At 38.9% G+C, this 24889-nt stretch overlaps 3 protein-coding genes across 3 annotated transcripts in view; 2 read left to right on the top strand and 1 right to left on the bottom strand.

The window, feature by feature from the left end:
- Positions 1-6237: 6237 nt before the first annotated feature.
- Positions 6238-10728, top strand: LOC140930103 (gamma-aminobutyric acid receptor subunit beta-3-like). The gene is made up of 8 exons (XM_073379766.1): positions 6238-6299; positions 6662-6729; positions 7429-7646; positions 8166-8248; positions 8359-8505; positions 8886-9100; positions 9728-9940; positions 10249-10728. The coding sequence occupies exons 2-8, from the start codon at positions 6727-6729 to the stop codon at positions 10516-10518; spliced, it is 1149 nt and encodes a 382-aa protein (XP_073235867.1). The 5' UTR covers positions 6238-6299; positions 6662-6726; the 3' UTR covers positions 10519-10728.
- Positions 10729-10746: 18 nt separating this feature from the next.
- LOC140930102 (tRNA (adenine(58)-N(1))-methyltransferase catalytic subunit TRMT61A-like) lies at positions 10747-19045 on the bottom strand. Its single transcript, XM_073379765.1, has 10 exons — positions 18961-19045; positions 18391-18498; positions 17988-18150; positions 17517-17619; positions 16539-16636; positions 16333-16391; positions 15756-15843; positions 15026-15105; positions 13700-13795; positions 10747-11500 (listed from the first exon to the last, which is right to left on the bottom strand). The coding sequence occupies exons 1-10, from the start codon at positions 19018-19020 to the stop codon at positions 11132-11134; spliced, it is 1224 nt and encodes a 407-aa protein (XP_073235866.1). The 5' UTR covers positions 19021-19045; the 3' UTR covers positions 10747-11131.
- Positions 19046-19160: 115 nt separating this feature from the next.
- The window catches only part of LOC140930028 (dynein heavy chain domain-containing protein 1-like), a 41064-nt gene continuing 35335 nt past the window's right edge, over positions 19161-24889 (top strand). Inside the window, exons 1-5 of the mRNA XM_073379686.1 lie at positions 19161-21415; positions 22190-22449; positions 23107-23281; positions 23714-23932; positions 24476-24598. Coding sequence (XP_073235787.1) covers positions 19325-21415; positions 22190-22449; positions 23107-23281; positions 23714-23932; positions 24476-24598 — 2868 coding nt within the window. The 5' untranslated portion in view covers positions 19161-19324. The remainder of the gene's footprint in view (positions 21416-22189; positions 22450-23106; positions 23282-23713; positions 23933-24475; positions 24599-24889) is intronic.

Raw genomic sequence — 24889 nt, 5'->3', positions numbered from 1 at the left:
GGCATCTACCCTTCTGGAATCTCAATTCCACTGTCCCTATTGATGCAGTTGTTACTGGGGTGAAGCCGTATTTGACTAGCCTCTTTACCCCTGGTATTTATCTATCAGCCTTTAGTTTTTGATACCAATATCATGGTATTGGTGTCACGATATGGAAATTTTAAGCCCAGACTGGTGACACTACCAAATCTTGGCTAAAAGTTACAGAATTTCAGGCCTATCCACAGCATTTAGTTTACCTTATCCGAGAGAGGATATCCTCTCTTGCCTTATCTCAATAATTAGTCCTAGTTAAAGACCGGCCGTAGCGTCCTAGCAATCCTCAGCTGACCTTTTTGGTCACTTTTCAGCCCATATTTAAATGCGACATACATCAATCTAACAAAAAGATTCCATGTTGTCGTGCGTCTGTTCATTAATATATTACAGATGACGTCAAAATGTGGTAAAAGCATCAGTGACACATTCGCCTGCAGCTCGTGTGCCACTTCTTTGTTTTTACGACATTTTGACGTCACTTGTGATCTATCACTGAACAAAATTTCAGAATGTCGTCCATGCGTCTGTACTCTGAAAGGTTATGGGCAACAACCAATCACAGCGCGCGTAACATTCACCACATTGTATAAAAATTAGATATTTTTTTGTTCTTTTCAATTGAAAAAATCTTATACAGCTGGCTTTTATTACATGAAATCAAACAGTAAAAAGTTACTTTCTTCTTTTCAAGCCCCCTTTTTAATGAAAGAAAATCATCTGGCAAATCTCTTGCGAACTGAATTGCCTTCACACTGTGTATGTCATTACCAACGTGCATGTGCAATCTTGAATTGTCTCTGGGCACTGACACTAGCCACTACTTGTCACAGCGTTCACTTTTTTACCAAATAATTCTGTTTTGTTTTTTACGAAACAAGAAATTTAATATCTTTCGAATCTTTCTCAAATCTTTCTTTATTTCACACTGACTGTTTAAGACATTTACACAAGTGTACGTAAGTAGGAGAACAAAATAGCTGATAAACAATCATTAAGCTAAAAGACATTAAGTTCATTTGTGAACAGTGTCCAAAGTAGCATAACGCAAAATATAAAATCTTGGTTTAATTGCGCGTGGGAAGCGAGTCGACCATCAATTAACTTGTCAGCTTGAGTGGGAAACATTTCAGTGAGAAAGTTACATTAAAACTTCTACCTTTCCTGCAAAAAACATCATTTCACTTTTAAAGCGTAAATGAAAGTATTGGTGTTGCTAAAAGAAGCAACGATCGAATCAATATCAGTAGACATTTTGATGTACGTGTCTGTTAATTTAGGAAGGTTTCTTCTGAATCATTAAAAACAATTTTGAAAGAATCGGTAGGAGTCAACCAGAAAGATGAATTCTTAGTATTGTCGTCTACCAATCGGCAGAGTGACATTAAACAATAATCCAGGGGATGAATGCAATTTTAAATGAAGATTTCGGCCGTTCCTGAACGTAAACGCGTTTACTTAGTCTTGGAAAATGTCTTGGTCCCGGCCCCACTCTCCCTTTGTTTCATCGTTGATCTTCAATTTTAGTATATATTCTCATTTTAGTTTTAAGAAAAATCATTTGAGCCAAAATTGAAACAAAGCCGCTACTGATTTATTTAATGCATCATGCAAGAACTTTTAAATTCAGTAGACGCCACGATTCTCGTTTGTTGCAGTACACGCAACAGCTTAATACGCGACTTTTGACGGATCAGATCAGGTAGGCAGATGTTTCGTGTTATACTAAGATTAAAATTTTAAAGGACTTCATGTGAATGATTGTCTTTCATGGATTTTTTCCTCATGTTATATATACGCTAGGTAACGATTTTTTTCTTTCGGAGGAAACGTCGTGTGAAAAAGATCTCTAATTTTTAGTGGCTGTAACACCTTGTTAGAAAATTATGCTTTACACAAATCCCTAAAGATATATTTCTCTCATCACTGATTTGTTATATACGGCTGAAGACATTTAAACTGGCAGCTCACGATTCTTTGAAGAACCTAAAACATTTAGTGGGATTATATTTGCAAATGGAGCTGAGTGCCGTTAAGATCATGGCGTGTGAGTGAGCAACTCAATACATCAAAGTTCTTTATCACACACACTTTTTTCCTGAAAGCTTGGGTCGCAGACAACTGAAGAAGCCAAATGTTGGAAGAGTATACCCAACAGCTACAGATCTTGGTACAGTCATATCGCTTATATTCTCCTTGGCATGCAGTGGCATGATAGGTGAGGCGACAAGATTTTCAAGTCTGGTAAGCTAGAAAGCACATCATAAACACAAGCGCTAATGATCATAACTCCGAGGCTTTCTTATAAGTAATAACCGAGCGCGTGGCGCGAGGTTATTACGTTTTAGAAGGCTGAGGCGGAGCGAGGGCATTATCCCATTTAATGTACCTTCGCTTTGTTTTTGAAGCCAACCAGCAGGTCATTAAATCGGATTAAATGGAACAGTTGGTTATTATTGCAGGAGGGTTCCTGATAATTCTAGCTAATTCTTAACTGATAATAATCGGCCTCCTTTTGAAAACCCCGTTTAAACGACAACCTCGATCGTTGTACGACCGCGATGCTATGGCCCAATGGTGGTCGCGTTAACGGGTTAACGAAAGGCATGCATTTATTTAAGATAGAGCGATGGTGCTTCGCCTTATTATTAGGGAGTTTAAGAAGCGACGTTTTTGAGTGATTTACGTCAACTGGAAGTGAGCTTTTTTTCTCTTTTAATATGCCTTGATGTCACCAAATTTGTATTGCTAAGTGTCCTTACTCTTATAAAGACGATTTGCCCAAATATTTTTTTTGAAAATGACGTGCGTCACTCCTGAAAAACGTCGTTGATTAAACTCCCTATTTAATAAAAAAACACCACAGAAACCGTTTCTTTTCAGAGGATAAACTGCTTCTTCTCTCCTTCCTTTCCATTCCCATCCATCCTGCCTTTCTCTTCATAGTTCTCTTTAAATTCTTTTCATTTAGAAAAATGAAATAAATTTCGGGATTAGTTGTATATAGGTGCCAAAAATGATATTTTTCGGTCAGCACCCTAAACATCCAGCGTGTTAACTGAAATGTCCATTCTTTTAAACATTTCTCTCCTAACAAAAATCAACAATAAGTTATGTTTGATTAATGCACCCACAATTCTGTTACACCATTTTCGGCAACGACTTTGAAAGTGACGTCATCAAATTTCAATACAATATAAGAAATGTTTAATACTTTAAATAATACTTTAAAAAAGAAAAGGTTTAAAAACGATGGAAATTGGGCGTAACTTGTTTGGCATTACTCTGCAAACTCTCTTTCGGGCTTTAATTTTTTCTCTTCGGTCATCTTGTCTGAATGTAACAATAAAAATAATTGGACCGCACGCTTATGCTGTTATTGAAGTGAATGTAAACAATATTAAAGATAATCACTGTAACCCGCATTACTTTCTTTTTTTCTACACACGTTGATTTTTTAAAAAAGATTATGCCTTGTGTGATGAGCCGCAAAATACACTTAAATAATTAGCTATGTATGTATTCGAAACGCGATATATCTCAATGAGGTCGGTAATAAGTCATTTACCTTAGCTGGATTTCAAATGAATCAATGAGGTAATGATGGAAGTTGTTTTTTTATCAGGGGCACCCAACGGCAGTTTTCGGGAAAATATCTGTTCGGAAGACGATTTGAGATCTAGAATTTTCGGAGCATTTGTTGTAAAATTTCTTGCTTGCCTGCCTCTCCTAGGATTACCCATTTTTAACGGATTTTGACCCTAAAAAAGGCCACCTAGAATTTTCGGGAGCCTTTTTCTGGCTGAAATTTTCGAGAAGGTAAGTTTTTATCCCTATAATTTTCGGATCACTAGACTTTCAGCTAGGAAATCCGACCAGATGAAAAGTTTTTAGGGGATAAAAATATGCCTATATCTACCGTTTAAATACTAAAATACGTTCAACAATGCTATGTTAAGTGGTTTTGAAGTATATCCTCGTTGGGTGCCCCTGTTTTATTCAAATACTTTTAAAGAACTTATAGAAAATGCTGGAAGTTTGCAATCATTTCGTGAAGGACTAGTAACTTACGGGCCAGCGTTTATTCTGTTGATTTCTATTAGAAGTAACACGACATCTAACAGTCTTCCAATATAATCATGAGTGTCTGACTTCTACATCCAGCCCCAAGCGGCTAAAATCATGCTACAAAAACTCCCCATTCCCCTACACTATTGCAGGGCCTCAGCAGGTAGATGTTTTTACACCTTTGAAGAAACTAAGTTTTTGGTTTTGCAAGTTTCTAATTGTTCCTAAGAAAATTACACAAGCGTCTTTGTGTAACTCTGATTTTTCACAGCACGTACTCTCAAAATGTCTTTGAGTTGTCGATTCAAAACAAACAGGTACACTGGCCGATATTTTAATTTATAACACAAAGAAAATTGAAACTCACTGACTGTTGATGATACTTAACACCTGCTTAGATATTTGAGTTTGTCACCGCAAATTTCTAAATCAGTTTTAATTTTAGTCATGTTATGTAGAAATCCAATACTTATGACGAAATAGTTAACACCTCGTTGTTAGATTAAGAAAACAGCAAGCATTATGCAGGCTTAATAGTAACACCGTGAGATTCGATATAATAGCGTATATTTCTTTTATTTTTTTGTTAAAGCAAAAACTCTTGAGGTCTCACAAATGATCAATCATTAATCAGTAGAATTTAATTACAATGAAAGCAATTATCAACTCAAACATGAAACAATCATGGAATATTTTATTATGGGAAACAATTGAGCCTCTCATTCCATTTGTAGTTTATCAAGAGAAATATTCCTGCAAAAAAATTCAAGCCCTTATTTTAATTTTATCTATATTTTGAGGAAGCCGTCCAGGTCTATAACGTGTCCACAAGAGATCCGCCATAGCATTTTCATGAATCATTTAACAATCCCAAAACATTCTTAGGTCGAGCATAATGTTATTGGTGGAAGTATCCCTTCAGATTTAATGATAATGTGTTAAAACGGAAATACAACAAAGCCTTGTAGCCAAACTTTACATCACTCTTAACCCACAAGCTCTCAGGGATAAAATATTTTCTGGGTATCTGAAAACACAGGCTAATATCAAAATAGAAAGGAATATTTTTTTGTGACTTTAGGTTGACGAAGTAGAAAATGGTTTGGCGCGCTATGACAATTCTACTGGCAACATATTTTTGTTGCAGTAGCGCACATTCGAGGTAAGTTTAAATTTTAACATTGTAGGTAAGTCCTCAAAAATTACTTGATTTTTTAAAGAACTATGCCAATTCCGTAAAGAGTGTTTATACTATCAAACATCACGACAGTCGATATAACATTTGCACTATCCAATCTCACTTAGTCAAAACTTGCTTTCCTTTGGTTGTTGTTGTATTGGTGGTTTTCATTTTAAGTACACTTTCAAGGAACGAAAATAACGAGATAAAAATGGGCACAGATTTGGCTTTAAAGCGTCTGTACGTCATGTTATGTAGGCTAACTTGGGAGTCGTGGTGGTGGAACTTGTCCATCTTTGGACATCATCACTGTATGAAACCTGAAAACAAAACATAGACCAATAAATTTGTGTTTAACGCTAAGATCCATGCATGCTAAGAACAATACGTCACTATTCAGTGCAGCTCTGTCGAATTCTGCAGGTGACGGGAGAAAAAGGGAATAGTCATGGCTCTCCCACTTTCTCTGTAGATTATCTTAAAATATTGAGCATATGAAATTTGTAAGGGAGAAAGTCTTTGAAATACTTATAAACAGGAACAAACACCTCAGCCAACTCAACGTGTCACACAGTGAGTACTTTAATGAAGAATATTTAAGGGATCGAATAAACCCTAACTCTAGGTATTCGTTTCACAGAAGCACTGATCCAAAGATATGTACTACCTTCAGCCGTAAAGGCTAAAACGTAAATCGCATTTCTTCCACAGGGCTGTAGCATGGGGAGGGGCCGGGGAGCCGTGACCCCCACACCCCAGTTTTTTGCTTTGGTAACGAAGGAATGTGGCAACCCGACAAAAGCAAAATAACGAAATTTGCATGTAATTACATTAATTATATTAAAAACACCTTTCAATCTTGTATTCTAGTTCTGGATTATCCTAGCTTGTCATCATTATATTTTATTTTTCCATCATTTTCTTAGAAGGGAGGGCAACAAGACAGTTACGGAGGTTCTGGACAGTCTTTTAACGAAGGAACATTATGATTCAAGGCTAAGACCCAATTATGAAGGTAATATGCATATAATATGAGATCTCTGCTCTAAAAAAGTATGAATTCTCAGATTTTTCAATAATCATGCCCTTTACTCAAAATAATGGAACAGATCGTGTCACTTTTTGGCACACCAACCGAGTAACGAATGACAAAGTCATTGATTGAATGATTGATTAATTGATTGATTGACCGCGGCAGGATTAGCTCAGTCGGTAGAGCGCTTGACTGCAGAGCGGGAGGTCGCGGGTTCGATTCCCGGTCCCGTCCACAGTAGGAGACAAAAAAATAGTGTCCCAATTAGCACTTTCGTGCTAAATACATTGACACTCAAATAAAGTGCATTTTTTTTATTGATTGATTGATTGATTGATTGACAGGCGGGCCTGTTGAAGTAACAGTCGGCTTTTGGGTTCTCTCCATCGATGCAATAAATGTGGTTGATATGGTAGGTGTTTACTACCATTGAAAAATTAAGAGTTCTTTAAACAGTACATTTCTCTACTAACACTATGGAAATCCTGATCGCGGTAGCCTGCGTAGAAGGCGTCGAAAGGGATGGGGAGGGGGGGGGGAGAGAAAAAGGGAGAGGGGATGGGCCTGAGGGTCTCCGTCTCCTTTTTCCACACCATTTCCCTGGTTTTAGAACCTAAAAAACGAAACGATCGATGTGTCAAAAAATTAACATCCTGACGTCGATAACTACGAATTTCAACTGTTGTGACGTTAACTTATTCGTGTCTTATTTTAACTCACTTTTTATCATTTAATTTCATTTTCTACATAATGTTAAATCATTTTTAGATAACCAAAAATAATATTAACACAAAAAGAAAAAAAAAAAAGATTTTTGATCGACTCCAATAACTTAACAAGATGCTGGCGTTTATCCTAACAAATTGCGGCAATTTTGGCCGTTCGTTTTGTCCTTCGGGGGAAGAGGGGGGAAAGAGAAGGAGGGGGGGAGGGAGAACGTGGGCTGTTGCCCCAACAGCGGTGCCTACCTAAGGGAATTTGACATATTAACTAACGAGGATAATATAGTGATTTGAAAGTGTTCATTAAAAAAAAATTTCGACGAGAGAAAAAGTCGGGATAATCGAGTTTTGATTGTGCTTTTTGACTCTGCTCTTGCTGTTATAACAAGGACTTTTTGTTGGACATCTTCTTTCGACAAGAGTGGACAGACGAGCGGCTTGATCACGGGCTCAACAAGACCATGTTCCTTAGCAACACGGTAATGGATCGCATCTGGATGCCGGATACGTACTTTGTAAACGCCAAACATGGAAGCTTTCATAAAATCACTACTCACAATATTATGATTATGATCATGCCGGGAGGAATGGTCAAGTACAATGCAAGGTACATTTAATTAAAAAATTTCAATTAAATATTTTAGAATTCAAACTAGGCACTGATCTTGGGCCACTTTGAGAGGCAAGCCATATAACGAACCCAGTCAGGTTCTGGATGCAGATATCCAGAAGCTGAAGCAAAACTTAGTCTAGTTTTACCCACCTCTCTTTGTCACGTAACGATAGGACAACTTTCTTTGGCGCTCATCCTTAAGTTCCTTACACTGCGTTATTCCCCGCCGCTTTCCCGGCGGCACATAAGGAGTCTGCTGTGACTGGTTTATCTGGGACAAGCACAGACATTTGTCCCTGGACCCCATCTTTCGGTGCTGAGTAACAAAGAAAGAGGGCCAGAAATTGATCCAGCTATGCTGAGCAAAGTGGATGTAAACAGTTCACAATTTGTTTAGAATCTATTTCCAGGCAGCTGACACAGTGGCACGAACATTTTTATCAATCAAAAGGTGTAACAATGTATAACGACATTTTGTGCCAATTTCTTTCTTCTTGGTTAAATTATTTTCAGAATAACCATCAAAGCCGCCTGTCCGATGGATTTGAGAAAGTTTCCTATGGACACACAACATTGCCCTTTGTCGGTTGAAAGTTGTAAGTTAAAATATACTCACATGTTTGTAATACAATAATACAAAGGTTGTGTTATTAATGGTGATGATGACAATGATGATGACGATAGTTGTAAAATATTTTCCTCACAGATGGGTACAGCGACAGACACATAAAATTCAAGTGGGAGAAAGACAAAACAGATGGAATGTCATTCGTTCCTGGTAACGCAAAAATGTTGCCTCAGTATAGTTTAGTATCACTAAACCTCTCGAAGATTTCCAACCGATATGTTGTTGGTAAGTCATACTTCTACAATGCCTTTTTGTTAAGAATGAGGTGGAATGTTATTTCCCCCTTCCCCCGCCTCCCAATTCTCTCTAACTTCTGTTTGACATGGGCTTCTGAGAAGAGAAGAGTGACTTGCATGGGACGTCTTCAACTTGATCTCGTCTTTGTCTAAACATTCTCATTTGTTCACTTTTGAGTTTGCTTCTTGTTTTTTGTTGTTGTTGTTTTTTTTTTTTACACTCCGCCCAAATAAACGCTTTTAAAGCGTCTTGTTGATTTAAAGCTGAAAATATCTCCAATACAACACTTCAGTTTGTTGTTTGTGCACGACATCTAAATGATTTCACCGACCGAAACACTAATAAGTGCTTCTTTTTTTGTTCCTCAGGGAACTGGTCTGGAATTAAGGCCGTATTTACATTTGAAAGAATGGCCAGCTACTTTTTAATCCACGTGTACAGCCCATGCGCACTGATCGTCATTATCTCCTGGATCAGCTTCCTTCTTCCACGCAGTTCTCCACCTGCGCGTGTCACGCTGGGCGTAACCTCTGTCCTCACTGTGGTCACCGTCATGAATATGCTTAACAATTCAATGCCAAAGGTAAAATAAGAAACCCCAGATTAACTGTCATTTCGTGATGTAGAGGGTAAAGGTCTAGTACTGGCTTAGATGCACCAGGAAAGTCTTGCCCAGCTTAAACATGTTCTTCTTCTCAAACTTGAGAAATCTGGGTTGTAGAGTTGGCATGGGTCATGTTAAAGGTTGCTTTGGGCATTGACAATTGGCAATCGGCAATTGGGCATTTGGGCATACGGAACTCGCTGAAATGATTTGCTTCAGTTACCACCACGCAAAAGCTGCGCAGTGCGCAATTCCTAATGTCCAAAGCAACCTTCATTGAATCTGCTATAAACAACTTAAGGTTTTCAGCTCGGAGAGAAATTAATTTTAAGGAAGCTTTAGAGTCCTCATTGATCCTGATACCCGTGTTACTTTGGTCGGAGGAACTCCTGCTATGCCACGAAGCGGTTTTAAGTTAGAGGCCTGGAAAACCAACACCAGGTAAAAAGTTTTCACCTTTAAAAATTGCACATGAAACTTTAGCTTTCATCAGGGTTTTCGTTGGAATCCTCCAAACGGCGGCAGCGTATCATGTCAATAGGTATGCCAGGAACTTCCTGTACACAAAACAAACATTAACAAACCGACTTTTCGATTATCTTGCAGGTGAATTACGTTAAGACAATCGATAAATACCTCATTGGATGCTTTTTGTTTGTGTTCGCTTCGTTGGTTGAATATTCCATTGTGCTGTTCTTAGCAGCCAGAATGAAGATATATCAAGAATCGGACGAATATACGAAAGATAACTGCAAGAAGGTCGACACAGAGCCAAGCAGCTTTAAATTCCTAAACCACGGAGGCGTTGTTTTTAACAGGGTAATAATTTTGCCACTGAAAAGCTTAAACATTGTTCCTTGTTTACTAGTTAACCATTCTTCATGCCCCATATAAAAATTCGAATGGATATTGATACCTACAACTATGAGGACTTCAAGGGTTTAGTCGTTATTCAAATGTATCTCCCGCAATTTATCAATGAGAGTAGAGGGCCACAAGAAATCCGATGCTATTGTAAGAACTAAGCTTGGACTCTTTTAACCGATCTCTCAAGGGCGTCTTTAAGATTTCCAGAAAACCATGGATATCACCATTGCAGCTAATTTCTCCTTTGGCTTCTTTTTCAGCGAAGTAAATCAGAGAAAATATGCAGCACTCAGTTAGAAATGATGGAGTTCTCTAAACTCGAGGATGAAATGATAGAAACACCCACACAAAAGACGCAAAGAACATGGCTGGATATAAGAGCTTTGAGAAAACGTTTTTACACTGAGAGAGCGATTCTGGCTGTTGATGAATATGCCCTTATTTTATTCCCTCTCAGCTTTGGTTTGTTTAACGTCTTGTATTGGCTGACAATTGCGAATGATTCGGAGTCAACGTTTACTAATTCCTGACAAAATACAGGAAAGTGCACTTGGCTTCAGATCGCCTTTCTAAAGTAAGGTACAGCAACCCAAGCAACGACCCATGTTGTGTGTGACTTTGTCCCTCGGCCACGGCCGATGAGTAAGCGGTTGTTTATGCTGACATTAACACTGCATACCCAAGGCAACATGAAACTTTGGTTGCGATTAGCTTCGGATGGAAGCCCGAAAAATGTAAAACTTATACACACTAAATTACGAGTAAGTCGCCGTATCACAAGTGTGCCATGTAGGACGTGGCAAAGAGATGACTCGTACTAAAAGAATGACAGTTTACATAAATTATATACATATCTATCGTGAATATATATAACTGTGAACAGACAGAAAAAATTCGGCGTCAAACGCCAATATATTTTATACACTATATCTATGTAACCTACACTGTATTTGTTCGAAAAAGGTACCCTGCTTATTTGATTTCTGGACTTCCCACTGAGATAATTCTCGAAGACTGAGCGTTTTAATGAGCACGCAGTAACATGCTTATACACACGCAGTTTGGTTGTTTGGCAGGGGAATGATAGGTAGCATTAGGCTTCAATCCCAAATCAGCTCGTACTAACCAAATTACAAAATAACTTTATTCATTTTCTTGTTCCTCCGATTTGTGATCGGCAGTTACGCATTGTGCATGAAGTGTCGCGAACGTCAAATATCCCGTGTGTCCTGTCATATCTTTCAGCGGCCTGCCAGTCAGAATATTTGTTTTGTTGGCTTTCTGTGATATGATCGCCCTTACATTGCGTACTAGTCCAGTCGCAGGATCAGTATCCGTGAATTTCTTACGAAAACTGGGCGAGGCTTCCTCTTCGCAAATCTTGCCAGATTTTGGTAAGTTCATTTCCTCATTTTCTACGAGCACTTTCTCTTCAGAGGAGTCATGATTCGATCTTGAAGCCATTATTATATCACCTGTATTTGTTGGATCATCTTGGAAGCTTGAAGAATTCTAACATAAACAGAAATTAGAAGCAAAAACGAAATCAAAATTTTTACGAGTAGAATAAATGGATCTTGTTTACTGTGGGTTATATCGACCGAGATATCGGTCGATATAGCGGTCGACATAGCGGTCGATATAGCGGTCGATATAGCGGTCGACAATCGGTCGATAGTCGGTCGATACTCGGTCGATAGTCGGTCGACAGTCGGTCGATAGTCGGTCGACAGTCTGTCGATAGTCGGTCGATAGTGAGAAAGACTATCGGCCGAGTATCGGTCGATATTTCGACGACGCACCTCTACTTGCTATCGGTCATATGTTGGTGCAGGAGCTGGTCGGTAATATATCGGTCAACTGTCGGTGGTATATCAGTCAACTGTCGGTGGTATATCGGTCAACTGTAGGTGGTATATCGGTCAACTGTCGTTCGAATATCAGTCGTGTTAATTTGAGTCCAATGGCTTTTTTTTAAGCAAAGACGTCATTAATTACTGTTATCATGCGATGGGGGAACATGTGGCAGTGCGAGGCGCGATTGTTCTATGAAGCGAACCGAAGAGCACTGGGAACTAAGGACATGGTAACCGTTTTTTTTTTCCAGTTTGTATCCTCACCGATCGTCTTATTTTTAGCTGTTAAACAGAACCTGTCTCAGCCTAAGTTGAATCTGCTGCTCCTGTGGTCCCGCAGTCGAAGAATACTTAAAGAAGGACGAGTGAAACGACTGCTCCCGCAGTCCCGAAGTGGACGAATAATGAATAGGAAAAGGCAGTTCATGACATCTTTTATTATCGGGCTTTGACCTGCTTCATCACGCCGAATTCTCGTTTGTGCAGAGACCACAAATTAAACTTATATATTTCTGCATTGAAGACGGGAACAGTCCTTTTTTTAACGATCAGTTATTGATAAAACGCGCTGATAATGCGCCGAGGAAGGTGACAAAATATCCAGCAGACTGAACACATTCATTTATTGTGGGAATGATTTCAACTTACAGCAAGGAAAATACTCATACGTTCTCATTACATTTTCCTGTCCTTTTGCTCTGTCCTTTCGCTTTATATTGTGTTCAAAATAAAGACGACCATGCGTATACCGAAATTAATACTGAATGGTAAGTCACTCTTGGTCAGCCAATAAAAGGAAGACAGTATGCGCCGCGTTAACATTAATATTATCTTTATTTGTTAAGGAAAAACAAGTTGAACAAAATGAACTGTAAATACATTTTTTCATCAATGTAGTTCTGAGTCGGTTGAAAAATTCTCGGCATAGGAAAAATTAGCCAGATGTAGGCCTTACACGGTGGGAATAAATCACATAACAAGAAGCTGAAGGCATGCCTGTACCAAAAAATGTCACACAACGGGATGCTATTGCAAAGAAAGGCATGCTTTCATGTTTAATTTTGAGTAGTTTGGACTCATAACTGACCAAAAATGTCCAAAATGCGAATTTTTCAAGAATCTCGAACGGCTATCTTCTGACTATCGACCAAGTGTCGACCGACCATCGACCGAGTGTCGACCAATTACTGACTTATACATCGGTCAAGCATCGACCAACTATCGGCGAAGTGTCGGTGAACGAAAAGCTATAACGGCCGAGACACATCTTGAACGACTATCGACCGTGTCTCGACCGAGTGTCGACCGACTATCGACCGACTATTGACCGCTATATCGACCGAATATCGACCGAGTGTCGACCGAGTATCGACCGACTGTCGACTGAGTGTCGACCTCTATATCGACCGATATCTCAGTCGACATTACCCGTGGTAAACGGAGTGTTGGGGGCAACAACGTCGATAGAATTGAGCAAAGACGTAAAGTAAATAGTACAATTAGAGCAAACGAGGGTAAAAATTTCAACTGGCTCAGGAGATGGAATACCTCTACCGAGAAAAATCTGAGTGTGACTTGAACCCAGACCATCCTGATTGCTAGGCCGATGCACAGGTATTTGGTCATGCCACTTCTTGACATACAAGTACACCACTCTCAGAAATTCAAACCTGAAAAAGCCACTGCTGGTTATCTCTGTTTTTTCTTTTTTGTTGTAACTGAACGGACATTGTTTAGTTCATTTTTAAACTAAACAAACTAAACACTTCACTAACTATTTAAAGGACTAGATGAGAGTTCGGTTCCATTCGACAAAAGAAACCTGAAAACTAAGATTCCCAACACAAAGTGATACCTTCTGTGTTACAACGTCAGGCTTGTTACTTTCCACATCAAGTTTTCTCTTCCGAGATAATGAGTTTACGGCGTCTTCTTGAAATAATTGACAGTCCTGAAAAAAATTTAGTTTCGTTTCATCAGCATTTTACACCCCACCTGTGAGGCGTCCTGGAGTCCCCAGGCTTGCCGCAACGAAATCAAGGAAGAGGGAATGCACCCCAGCTAATACAAAAATAATTCACCTCCAGTCAAGGTGCTGCTCATCCTCGGAGACCTAGGGGCAGTTAGTCGGGTCGATAAAATGTTCGTGGTGAAAGTTTACTGCTCGTCTCGATCTTACAGTAAACTTTCACCACGAACATTTTATCGACCCGATTAACTGCCCCTGGGTCTCCGAGGATGGGTGCCGCTCGGACAACGTAATATATGTACACTTGCCTTTTACTGTCATACATCTTGCTTACTTAGTTGTTCTTCAGAACTTAGTTGGTGTATTGGTCAGGCCACATGGGAGAATCCAGAGGCATTCGGAGTATCCAACTTTTTATTTATTTTTATTTCTGCATTTTCCTCGCGCAGTAAGCAGTGACTTTTGTATCTCCAATATGTGGCTCAATCCCCTGATGTACCGAATAACTCACCAAACCGAGAGAATTTCATTTTCTCCAAACAACAACTTCCTGCAAATTCCACAGGAGTGGAAGAGGCGGTCCTCCAACAGATACTTTGCAAGGTTTAAAGAACCTGTTCGTCGGAAGTCTTCAAAAAATAATAGTAACTTGACATAAAAATGGATTTATTTTTATATTCTTGCCTCTAGAAGTCGCCAATGTTGAAGTTTCTGTTCCTTGCTTTTCATAAGTAATAAAACTAATGACATTGCATTCATAAATTCAGGGTCGTTTTAGTACACTGTACGTTCTAGCAAAGGGCATTTGACGCATAAGATTTTTGGACTTGAAACTTCGAAATCTCCTTCCAAAACCTCTGCAAAAATAACTGTCTTCAAATTAAATGACCCACGAGCCATACACTCTAGGGAAACATAACACTCAACATAGCTTTTATAATGGGGAATCCCCTTCCTCTAAACATAAGTCCCTCCTAGGATGACAGGCTCTTCATTCATTTATGAAATAACATGAAAAACATTATTATTCCTAGATTATGCTAGCCTGCAAACAGCAGACGCATTTCCGGTCGTCGCTTCTCTCCCTCCGAAAAATAGGGCAATTGCATAAATATTGTTCACAACTGCAAGGATCATGCTTCATTTGATTTCATTTCTGCAGTTCTTATATGAGCTATTCATATACATCTATCTGAAAAAAAATATGCTTACACCAGGACCCAAGTATGGAACTTGGAGAGGAACTGTTTTGACTTCAAATGTTCTAGACAGGCACTCCATCACTGTTATGTCTGAAGCAGAAAGACATGATGAGGAAAACATCACATAACTCACTAATACCCAATGAGAAACATTTACTTATAATGTGTATGGGCAGAGAAATCACTTTATAACTATACAGCTGTACTCAAGGCCTAATCAGTTCTTAGTGACTTATCTGTTATGTAGACACTGGTTACTCAACTACAGTGTAGACTGATGCTGGCTACTTAACTAATAGTCCTAACTGGACAAACTGCATACATCAAAACAACAAAAATAATTAATTACATGAAGGAAGATCATCGCAGTTATATACAATGTACGCAACTTTTGCAGTTGCAAAAAGAAAGCTTGAAAAAAAATTCAGGCTTGTACAGGATTCAAACCCTTGACCTCTGCGATACTGGTGCAGCGCTGTACCAATTAAGCTAAAAGGCCAACTGGGGGCAGGTAGCTGGATTGGTTTGTTATTCGTTCATCAAATAATTTCTTGCTGCACCAGTTATCAAGAGTTCGAATCCCGTACAAGCCTGACTGTTTTTTTCAGGCTTTCTTTTCGCAACTGCAAAAGTTGTGTATATAACTTCGATGGCCTTCCTTCTTATAATTTTTTCACTCAGCAGTTCACATATATGATTTTCATATATTCATAACTTCAAAAACAATTAATGTACATTACCTCTAAATCCGCATGATCTCAGTGACTCACATGTCCTCTGCACTTGTTCAATGCAAGGAGAAAAGGAACAGAGTCTTCCCCCTTCTGCCTGTTTTAAAACAATAAGATATTATTTTTAACAGAGTATCACCATGTATCAAGCATGTCATGTCCTTTCAGTGGTCCAGTACATTACAGGGCTGCCATTAAGAGCCGAGGGGCAAGGATTTCTCTGGCAACTACGAATGTGGTCCCCCTGCCACTTTCACTGGAAAATAGAAAAAAATAGAACCATACGAAATCCCTAGCTGTTTGATTCCCCACCTACTTGCTGTATTTACCCGGCAACTTGAAACCTTAGTGAAAACCCTGTATTTGTATTTCATTTAAAAACTTGGATCCTTATGACTGCTTAAATTCATGGTAAATAAAATTAATATCAAATAAATCAGCAGTTAGTAAGGAGCTCAACATGTGTGCATGATTATGTTATCTCTACTCAAAATGCTTGGCTAGAGCCATGCCAATTTAGCAAAACAAAATTATGAAAACAGAGCCTTAACTTGCTTCTGTGTCAAGCTATTTAGCGGTAACGTACTTTGAGTGCCTCTTTACTGGATTGTATTGCCTCCCATGGTGCTGGCAAATCTAGAAACACTGCAAGAAATATGACACGTTACTTCAAACAGTAACTAAAACACTGAGCATTTTTAGGGAAGTGAGGACAACTGAAAAGAAAGTTCCCAGTGTCTTTATTATGGAGAAAGTTAATGGTGATAATTATATCCATTTGGGTGAACTTGCCTGCATCAGCTACTTGATTTAAACCGAATCCTTCTTTACAGACATCACGGCATCTAACACTTACTAGGTGACTTATCTTATGACTCTCAAATTCTTTTCTGTGGCATAAACAAACCGATCACATGAATAAATGAATGAATGCAGATAATTACATAATTCATAGATAAACAAGGTGTGAGAAAAACTAGACTTTCTCTCAGCCCGTTTCCAGTTTCTGCTGGTTTGGTAGTCAGTCGGGAAACAGGCTTTTTCTAACATTTCCCAGTGTACCATTCAAAAACATAAGCGTACATAAATAGTGGAAACTTCCGGCTATGATAATGTTTGGGTGGACTTTTCAGTTGATTTCACCAAGGGAATAAATTGAGCAGCGATTCTGGTTTCATTGAATCTGAGGGCTTATCATTTGCTGTGAAATTAATCACTAGAGTCTTTAGTTTACCTTTTGCCCAATTCAATGGAGCCCCAGACCACAGTTTATTTCATACGCATTTTGGGGATGCACCTCTGGAGCCAGGGTACAGTCTGCTGCTAGCCTCTCTTCTGACAATCACAAACCATTTTTTCACACCAATATTATGCTAATTTAATTCAATTCTTTGCAGACGGAACAAGTTGACTCACAACTACGTGCCTCGTCTTGCTCTTATGACTTCAACACTCACTTTCGCTCTCTTCGCAAGTGTCACACAGTCGACTTGTGACAAGTCTAGAGAAAAACTTGAATTCTAGCTTGTCTTATGGACAAGGAGGTCTCAGATTCTTCCTGCCCAGGAAAATGGAGTACTGGTATTAGTTTACTTCTTACATAGCTTTAAGAAGACAGCTTGCCTAGCTCTTTGCTTATTGAGCAAGTGCACATGAAAATTTGATGTTGGGTAGCAAAATCTACTTGTTCTGGACAACAGGACTGGATATTTTTTTTCCCATAACATACTTTGTGAATGGTACACAGTCTTATTTCTGCATATTTGTTACCTTGCTATATCTGCTCGTTCTGAATGAAACTCAAAGGTGTGAAGATGACCCGATGGTGCAATGGTTCGGATGAGTGAATGTGACATTGATCCACTTCCAGTACCTGCAAATGGATAAAACCAGGCTCCTTTCCATCTTATTAGATATTGTACATGCCAAGCTGGTATACAGGTAGTTATAAACCTTGCCAGTACTTCATTCATCAAAATTGGCCTCCAAGGAATTTTAAATGTTTTTGTTACCCAAAAGCCATGCTACACAAGAGCAACTATTTGGAAGGGTCAAGCAACAAGTTATACATAAATGTATCCATTGTTTCAAGACAAGAGATCCCCTTCCCAAGGCGCCAGATAAAAGGTACACGAGGTAAGATCTTTATAAAAAAAAAAAAGGAAAAGAAATAAAAACTCTAAGTTTATCGCTATGTGCTAAAAGTAAAGAAGCTTTTCCAATGCAAATGAACATTGTTACCTGATTCAACAACAACAGAGCCTGGTTTGAGAGCCAATCTTAAGATAACCATACTTATATCTGTGGTATAGAGTATTTGGGTTCTGTGCAGGAGATTAACTGTCCATAGCTCAGGAGTGGGATGAAGAAGATAAACCCAACCTTTTTTGTTCAACGAAAACATCTGAGGACAAATAAAAATTGATGTATGATAAAATGACCCTACAGTATTTGTTGTTAAGAAAATGGGAATTTTGGAAGAAAAAGAATACACTTTTATGGCCATTTATACAATGCAGTGACTGATATGCATGTTATGATTGACCATTGCCCAAATATGTGATAAGAACATCAGTGACACATTTGCTTGCTGCTCAAGTGCCAAAAATGAAGCAACATTTGTCAGTGATAAAGTATAGCATACCTTTGTTCCAAACTGTCTTCCTATCATGTCTGAATGAGGTAGCGCACCATATTTTGTTTGATGAACTTTGCCTGGTGTCACAGTTACAGTCTGCATAGAGTTGTGCCCCTAACAATAATAATTATCAATAATAATTATGAATGCATAAGAAAGTCAATGCATATTTTACTATCATCCCATAATTAAGACGGTAAGTAAATAAAAAGATTAATTGAACTTTAACAAACTGCAAAAAAATAAATTCTTTATTTGCACTCAGGGCATTTTCACACGAGAAAATAAAAGCGCGAGTCATAGGTGACAAGTCGGTCCATTTTGTTTTGTTCAGCGATAATTTCATCACACATTATCAGCAAACCTAGTGAAAACTCGATCTTGAATACAAACTCAATAGCCCTCCGGGCCCGATAAAAATCGGGGTTCTCGACAAAATAGACCGCAACGGTGACGGGGATGAAATGAGGATTGCCTTGGTGTACATGTGTGGGAAGATGTTGGGACGCCAGTTGCGGAAATTTGCGCGATATCAATATGCACGTAGTAAGGTTAAGAAGGTAATACTGTACTTACCAAGAAAAGAATTACAGTATCGCCTTCTGAAATTGTTTCTTTGTACTCTGAAAAACTCATGATTAGACTGATTGTAGCAAACGCGCCGGAGTTTCAAGATGGCTGCCTCTCCAAAGTAAAGCCGCTGAGTGGCTGTTCCGACTGTACATGGTAACGATTGCTCTGGATGCTGGGAAATTTAAACAGTTGCTAGCGCGAAAAGGTACACAAAGATGGCGGATGTCTGGCGAGTTTTCACGAATTTTATTGGCTTTTATGGCAAGAAACAAACAAGGATGAGGTTTGCTACTTATTAGCGAAGTGTAACCATCGATAAAAGTATGTTAGAGGGAAATGATGCAAACTAGTCGGAAAAGTTTTCAAAATGTCAAATCAGGCAGCTGAAATCGAAATGGCCTTATCACAGCCAAAACTTCCAGCTATTGGCGATTCAAGAAATCTGGTTTCGCAGCCTTTGTCTACCGCTCATGAAGATTTGAACAATGGCATTAATCGAGAGAGGTCGTTTGAGCTAAGGTCTAAAAGCAGTGGTGAATTGGAGAATGAAGATGTCAAGCTTTTATTCCAACTAGTGTCACGGAGGTTTGTCAACGCTTTGCAGCAGAATACGAAACAATCTTGGCTTGACCTTTGCCAAGTATTGGATGTTGTGAAGCCTTATGCGCACTTCCTTGCTGGATCTCCACAAATAGTTCATTATGTCGAGCGAGCATGTCAAAAAATTCAAGAAAGTCAGGATGAGGGAGAATCCACCTTTCTCTTGGAAAAACTTTGTGCTGTTTTTCCAGCTGAGTTTTCACTTGTCCAGGATGGTGCTCGACCAAAAAATGTCCAATTCCCGGCTGGATCATCGGAAGAAAGCCTTTTTACACCAAGAGGTCAACACGCACCTTTGTCTAAAGGTGTTCGAATCCCCTGTGGTGAGCCATTATTTCCTGGGGGCACTACTTACACCTTTGACAAAACAGATGGTGATATGACGAGCTATGGACCTAAGCCTTTGTGTCTGGAAGATTTAAAAAGATCTCTTCCCAGTGTGGTACGAGAAATAGCTTTTAGAGAGGCAACTTTGAAAGGTTCACTGGGAACAACAGCGCTTGCACTGGACACAGATTTGCCGCAAACACGGGTACCAACTCCACCACTGACTCCAAGGAGATCTCCCAGTGTACCTATTATAAAAACACCAATCTCAGAAGCAGGCTGCATTTCACAACTAAGTGAATCAAAGAAATCTAACTTGCCAAAGACTGGCAGGGAGGTAGTGGAGTGTTATGTTAAAGGTCGTTTCCTCGGGGAAGTAAAGTTTGCTTTCTTGAATATTGCACCTTCTGTGCGGTATGATCCGTACAACCTTGTGGTGGTTCCTGAGAACAAAGTCAAACCAGAGCATTATGTGATTTCATCATATTGCATTTTGCATGTAAATCCTTTTGGACCATCAGAGTCTCAGTCACTGGCTGAGTGGTACAGAGAAGCTTGTTTGTTCAAAGCAATTTCAAGTATTGGATTTTTCAAAAACTATCTCACAACCAAGATGTTTCGGAAATGGAAGGACATTAAAAAGTTAAGTCACTTTCTCAAAGTGGAATCAGCAGTTGAGAGATCTCTCATTTCAAATGTTCCTAGCTTTGGTTCAGCATTGCTTCGAATCTCCAGCCTTCTCCAAGACTTGGAAAAGATCACTTTCCTTCCCTTCCAAGTCAATTTTTCTTACAGTTTGGAAGAGTTTGAGGATACTGTTTTTAGAACTTGCAACAAAGGATACCAGTACATGGAGAAGTTTTTCAATTACTGCCAAATGATTGTTGATAAAACTCAAGAGAGCTGCTTTGAATATCTGGAGTATTGTGAAGGTCAAGTTAAGAACCACCGGCATAATTATCATGAATCTCTTGCAGTTGGCAAAAGAAAGAGAGCAATAAGGCAACAGAATCTCAAACTTGCACGAGATGAGGTCAGAAGACTTGGCACTTTTGTAAGCCTAGTGGATCACATTATTGTGTCAAATCTTTTGACATTAACCCAAGGAAATATTTCTAGATTTGTCAATGAAACAATGCCTGGGCCACGACCTGAGAGGGAAGGCCTTTTTAGTGCTGAAATTGTGTTTGGAGATGATCATAAGCTTATGCTATCACCATCTGTCAAGCAGTTTGCACATGCTGTTGACTTTGCTGTGAGAAGTGTGATCAGTGCGAGCTGCAATCTTTCACATGCTATGGAGTTGGGACAAAGAGCACAAGCATTTCAGGAGAAGGCAGAGAAAAATGGTGCTGAGGAAGGCAGCAGTGAAGATGATAGTGCCAAATTGAATGGTTCTGTTACAGTTGAAAGTGTTTACACTAAAGAAAAAAAGGAAGATGGGGATATTGAGAATCTCATATATGGCAAAGATTCAAAAATAGTGCTGACTGGACAGCAACCTGTTTCACATGCCACAACAACGATCATGGTAAGAGCTTACCACTAATGTTACCCAAAACAACTTATTGCAATATACCGGTATATTTATGTTTAGACCCATTTGCAATGGCTTCACTATTAATAGTTGTTTTCCCATTCCAGCCTATGTAATATTCTGAAGGGATTTTTCCTTTGTCGTTTTTAAAAATTTAAAAGAATATTATTGGCCTTAAGGATAGCGCTAACAGCACATGGTGTTAAATGGGTAGTATACACAAACAACCCAAGCTAAAATTGTCTCTCCAAAATAATCAAAAGGGTGCCTAGAATAAAGCCCTAAGTGATTTTTGATCAACTGCTAAAGTCTGCCTTCAACTTGCCTTGTATTATGAATGTTAATCAAGGAGAGAATGTGGTATTAGCTCAAAAGGTGCTTTAGCACCTTTAATTCCATGCACTCTTTCTTAAATATTTATTTATTATTTCATTTATTTGTTTGAACATCCATTTGTTATCAGACATTGTATGAGATAAATAATGAAGTAAAATAATTAAAAATTGTTCTTCTGAGCCCCCAATAGTTTCAACGATTTACTGGAAGTGTGTTAATTGTGAATTTCCCTTCAACCTGATTGGCAAGTAGACAATGGATTTTTTAACAGGCTGACCATAGCGTGCATTTGAATCCTGACACACAGCTGGGGGGTTAGAACAAGGATTTCGGTGCTGGCTCACAGATAGACCAAACCAAAGGTTCAGTTTTGCCTGTGGCACAGGCTGAATGAAACACCATCATGGCTGTGTTTGTACTAATTCTTTTCAGACTCATTTTGTGGAAGAACCAGACACATCACACAGTGATAGTTCAATCACAAGAACCGATGGAGAGATCAATGAAGACCTGGATGGTTTGAATTCTGATCTGCTGAGTGCTAGAGACATGAAAGAGGTATCAGGACAGGAACTGTGTCTTCACCAAGATCACTCAGGGGGATTACTGGTGGAAGGGCAGAGGTTTCAGGATTTTGCTATTGACAGGAGTCCTTTGACTAAGGAAAAAATGATGCATATCATGTACAAGAAGTAAGATATCTCAGCTACAATTTATTGCTAACTCCAGTTGGTTTGTATTGTTAAAGGGTCAGCATGCCAGACGTGCTATCCAAGAGAACCTCTGAAGGGGGAGAGGGGAATTTTGTGTACAATTAAACTCATCACCAATAGATGAGCTTGGGCGTTGGTGCCTACAAAGTTGGTGGAGCCGGGCAATGCTCTAGCATGAGCAGGAGGAATCCATGGCAACCCTGCGAGCGGCCCCCACCAGGCACCGTCACACTGAACAATTCAGTGGAATACTTACCGACCCAATACTTACCTAGCCCACACCAAGAGGGAGGGAGGGATGGGAAAAACCAAAGCACAAACTGGCACGCAAACAGCAAGCAATTGCAACAACACTTTGCGAAGAACTGCAAGCAAGCAACTGCGTATATAAGTCACGAGGTGCCCCTGCTAGAGGCATCGGGCCACCCCTACTATAGCTGGGGAAACTGCTGACCAGCATTGCTTTGAGGTTAACTTTGCCTAAAATATTACATTTAGCCACATTAAATACCCATAGTTCTCAGTATTATTGTTTTTACATCTTAAGAAATGTTGTTCCCACCTGGTTATCATCACGTACCTACCACATACCATGCTTTATTTCTAAGGATATTTTTGGTCTGTTACATCCAACAGCCAGCAGATCAAACAAGGCCTCATGTACCAGACACACCTTCTTGCTGAAGCCAGTAAGGAAGTGGAACTATTTTGCGATGATCACACTTGGATTGCTGAAATCCATGAGTTTGTGACATCATGGGGTGATGGCCAAGTTGAAAACTGGAGAGGACAGCTAGCTATCAAGATTGAGGTAAACTGAATATATTAGAAATTTTTTATTCATTAGTGTAGTTTTCTCCAGAAGGCAATAAGTGCATGAGTGCCTTTGTAGCCTAAAACTCAATATTTCTACGGTAAATCAGTGACAATCTCAAATCTTATATTAATTTTATAATAAACCATTTTTTTACTGGTACATACTGATATGTAATATGTATAATATTGTTTAAAGTACACATGTAGGTTGCGTAGAATATTTTGGACAATAATAGAGCTGTTTCTTTGACTTTTGCACTGCAGGTATATATATTTGTACCATTATATATCAGGTACCGCATGCAAGTCTAGCAGACACCATGTTCTTGAAGTTAATTGCTAGCCACATAGCTTCTGCAGTAATCACCAAACGCGACATAAACCCTCGTCTTGTCTGATAGTGAACATGTTCTTTTCTTCTTCACAGCAACAACTGAATAAAATCAAAGCTTGGAAGGAGAAAGTACTGAGTATGACAAAGAGCTTCTGTACTGAAAATGGAATCTTCTTTGTGGACTGCCATGATGTCCAACAAAAACTTCTTCCACAACTTAACAGTATATATAAAAAGATGGTTCAAATGGTGGCCTTAGATGTCATAAGGCTCTCTGATGAGATGGTGAAAGATGTGGATGAGCTCTCACAGGTAAAAACTTATTGAAAGTATAGTGTAAGCAAGCACATCATAATGAGCAACATTTTGTAATTCTTGTATTCAGATGAAAGTACATGTATGGCATTTAAAGTGTGATTTCATCTGCCTAAAAGTGTACACAATCCACCATTCTTGAAGCATTTCTTAAGATTTGTAACAACAAATCTTTATTATGCAATCTTGCATTTGCTGACTTGGTCTTTGAGCAGGTCTTATTTGATGAATAAAAGTACAATCAAGCTAAGTTGTATATTAAACTGGATGCCTTGAACCTTAACTGAGGAGGTACATCTGTATCGATCGAATATGGCCTGAAGTGACTCTGGTCAACTAAAATTCTCTTTTTATTATTTTTCACAAGAAAATGCAAGGTAAGTTGTAGGGAGAATATAGGAGTCAATCAGAAGTCACTTGGGCCTTTTTTTCAGGCACTAGCCCCCTTCATTTTTTAAGTAGCAGGTTATATTATAGCGAAGTGGGAACCTCTACTTTGAGTGGTAACCTGAACATCTCTTTTTGTTTTTCACACTACAGTTGTTGGCAGACCCAAAAACAGATATCAAGGGGTTTGCAGATTTCATGCAGAAGCTGTCAATTGTCAAAGAACATGTTCCACGTTTGAAAGAGAAGGTGGAGTACATTAAAAACCTTTATGAGGTGAGCATTAGATGGAAAATGATCTAAAATCTTTTACTTTTTATACATGTAGGTGTTACATAAAGTTTTTTCAAGGTAATATTCCACATACACAATACTACTTAAATGGCTGTGATGCTGACATCATACATACAAAGTAATAGATTCACAGTTCTTATGGTCAAGGTAACCTTCCTTTTATACAGGAACAGGTGTTCTTTGTAAAAACTCTGCTGCTTGATGCAGTTTAAGTGTAGAATAATTCAAATTGTGGCTGTTGTCATCTAGGTTACTGTATTTTCCCTTATGTCG

The sequence above is a fragment of the Porites lutea genome, chromosome 3 (genome assembly GCF_958299795.1).
Source record: "Porites lutea chromosome 3, jaPorLute2.1, whole genome shotgun sequence".
Classification (NCBI taxonomy): Eukaryota; Metazoa; Cnidaria; class Anthozoa; order Scleractinia; family Poritidae; genus Porites; species Porites lutea.
The sequence above is the reverse complement of the archived record's forward strand: the minus strand, read 5'-3'. Positions and strand labels throughout refer to the sequence as shown.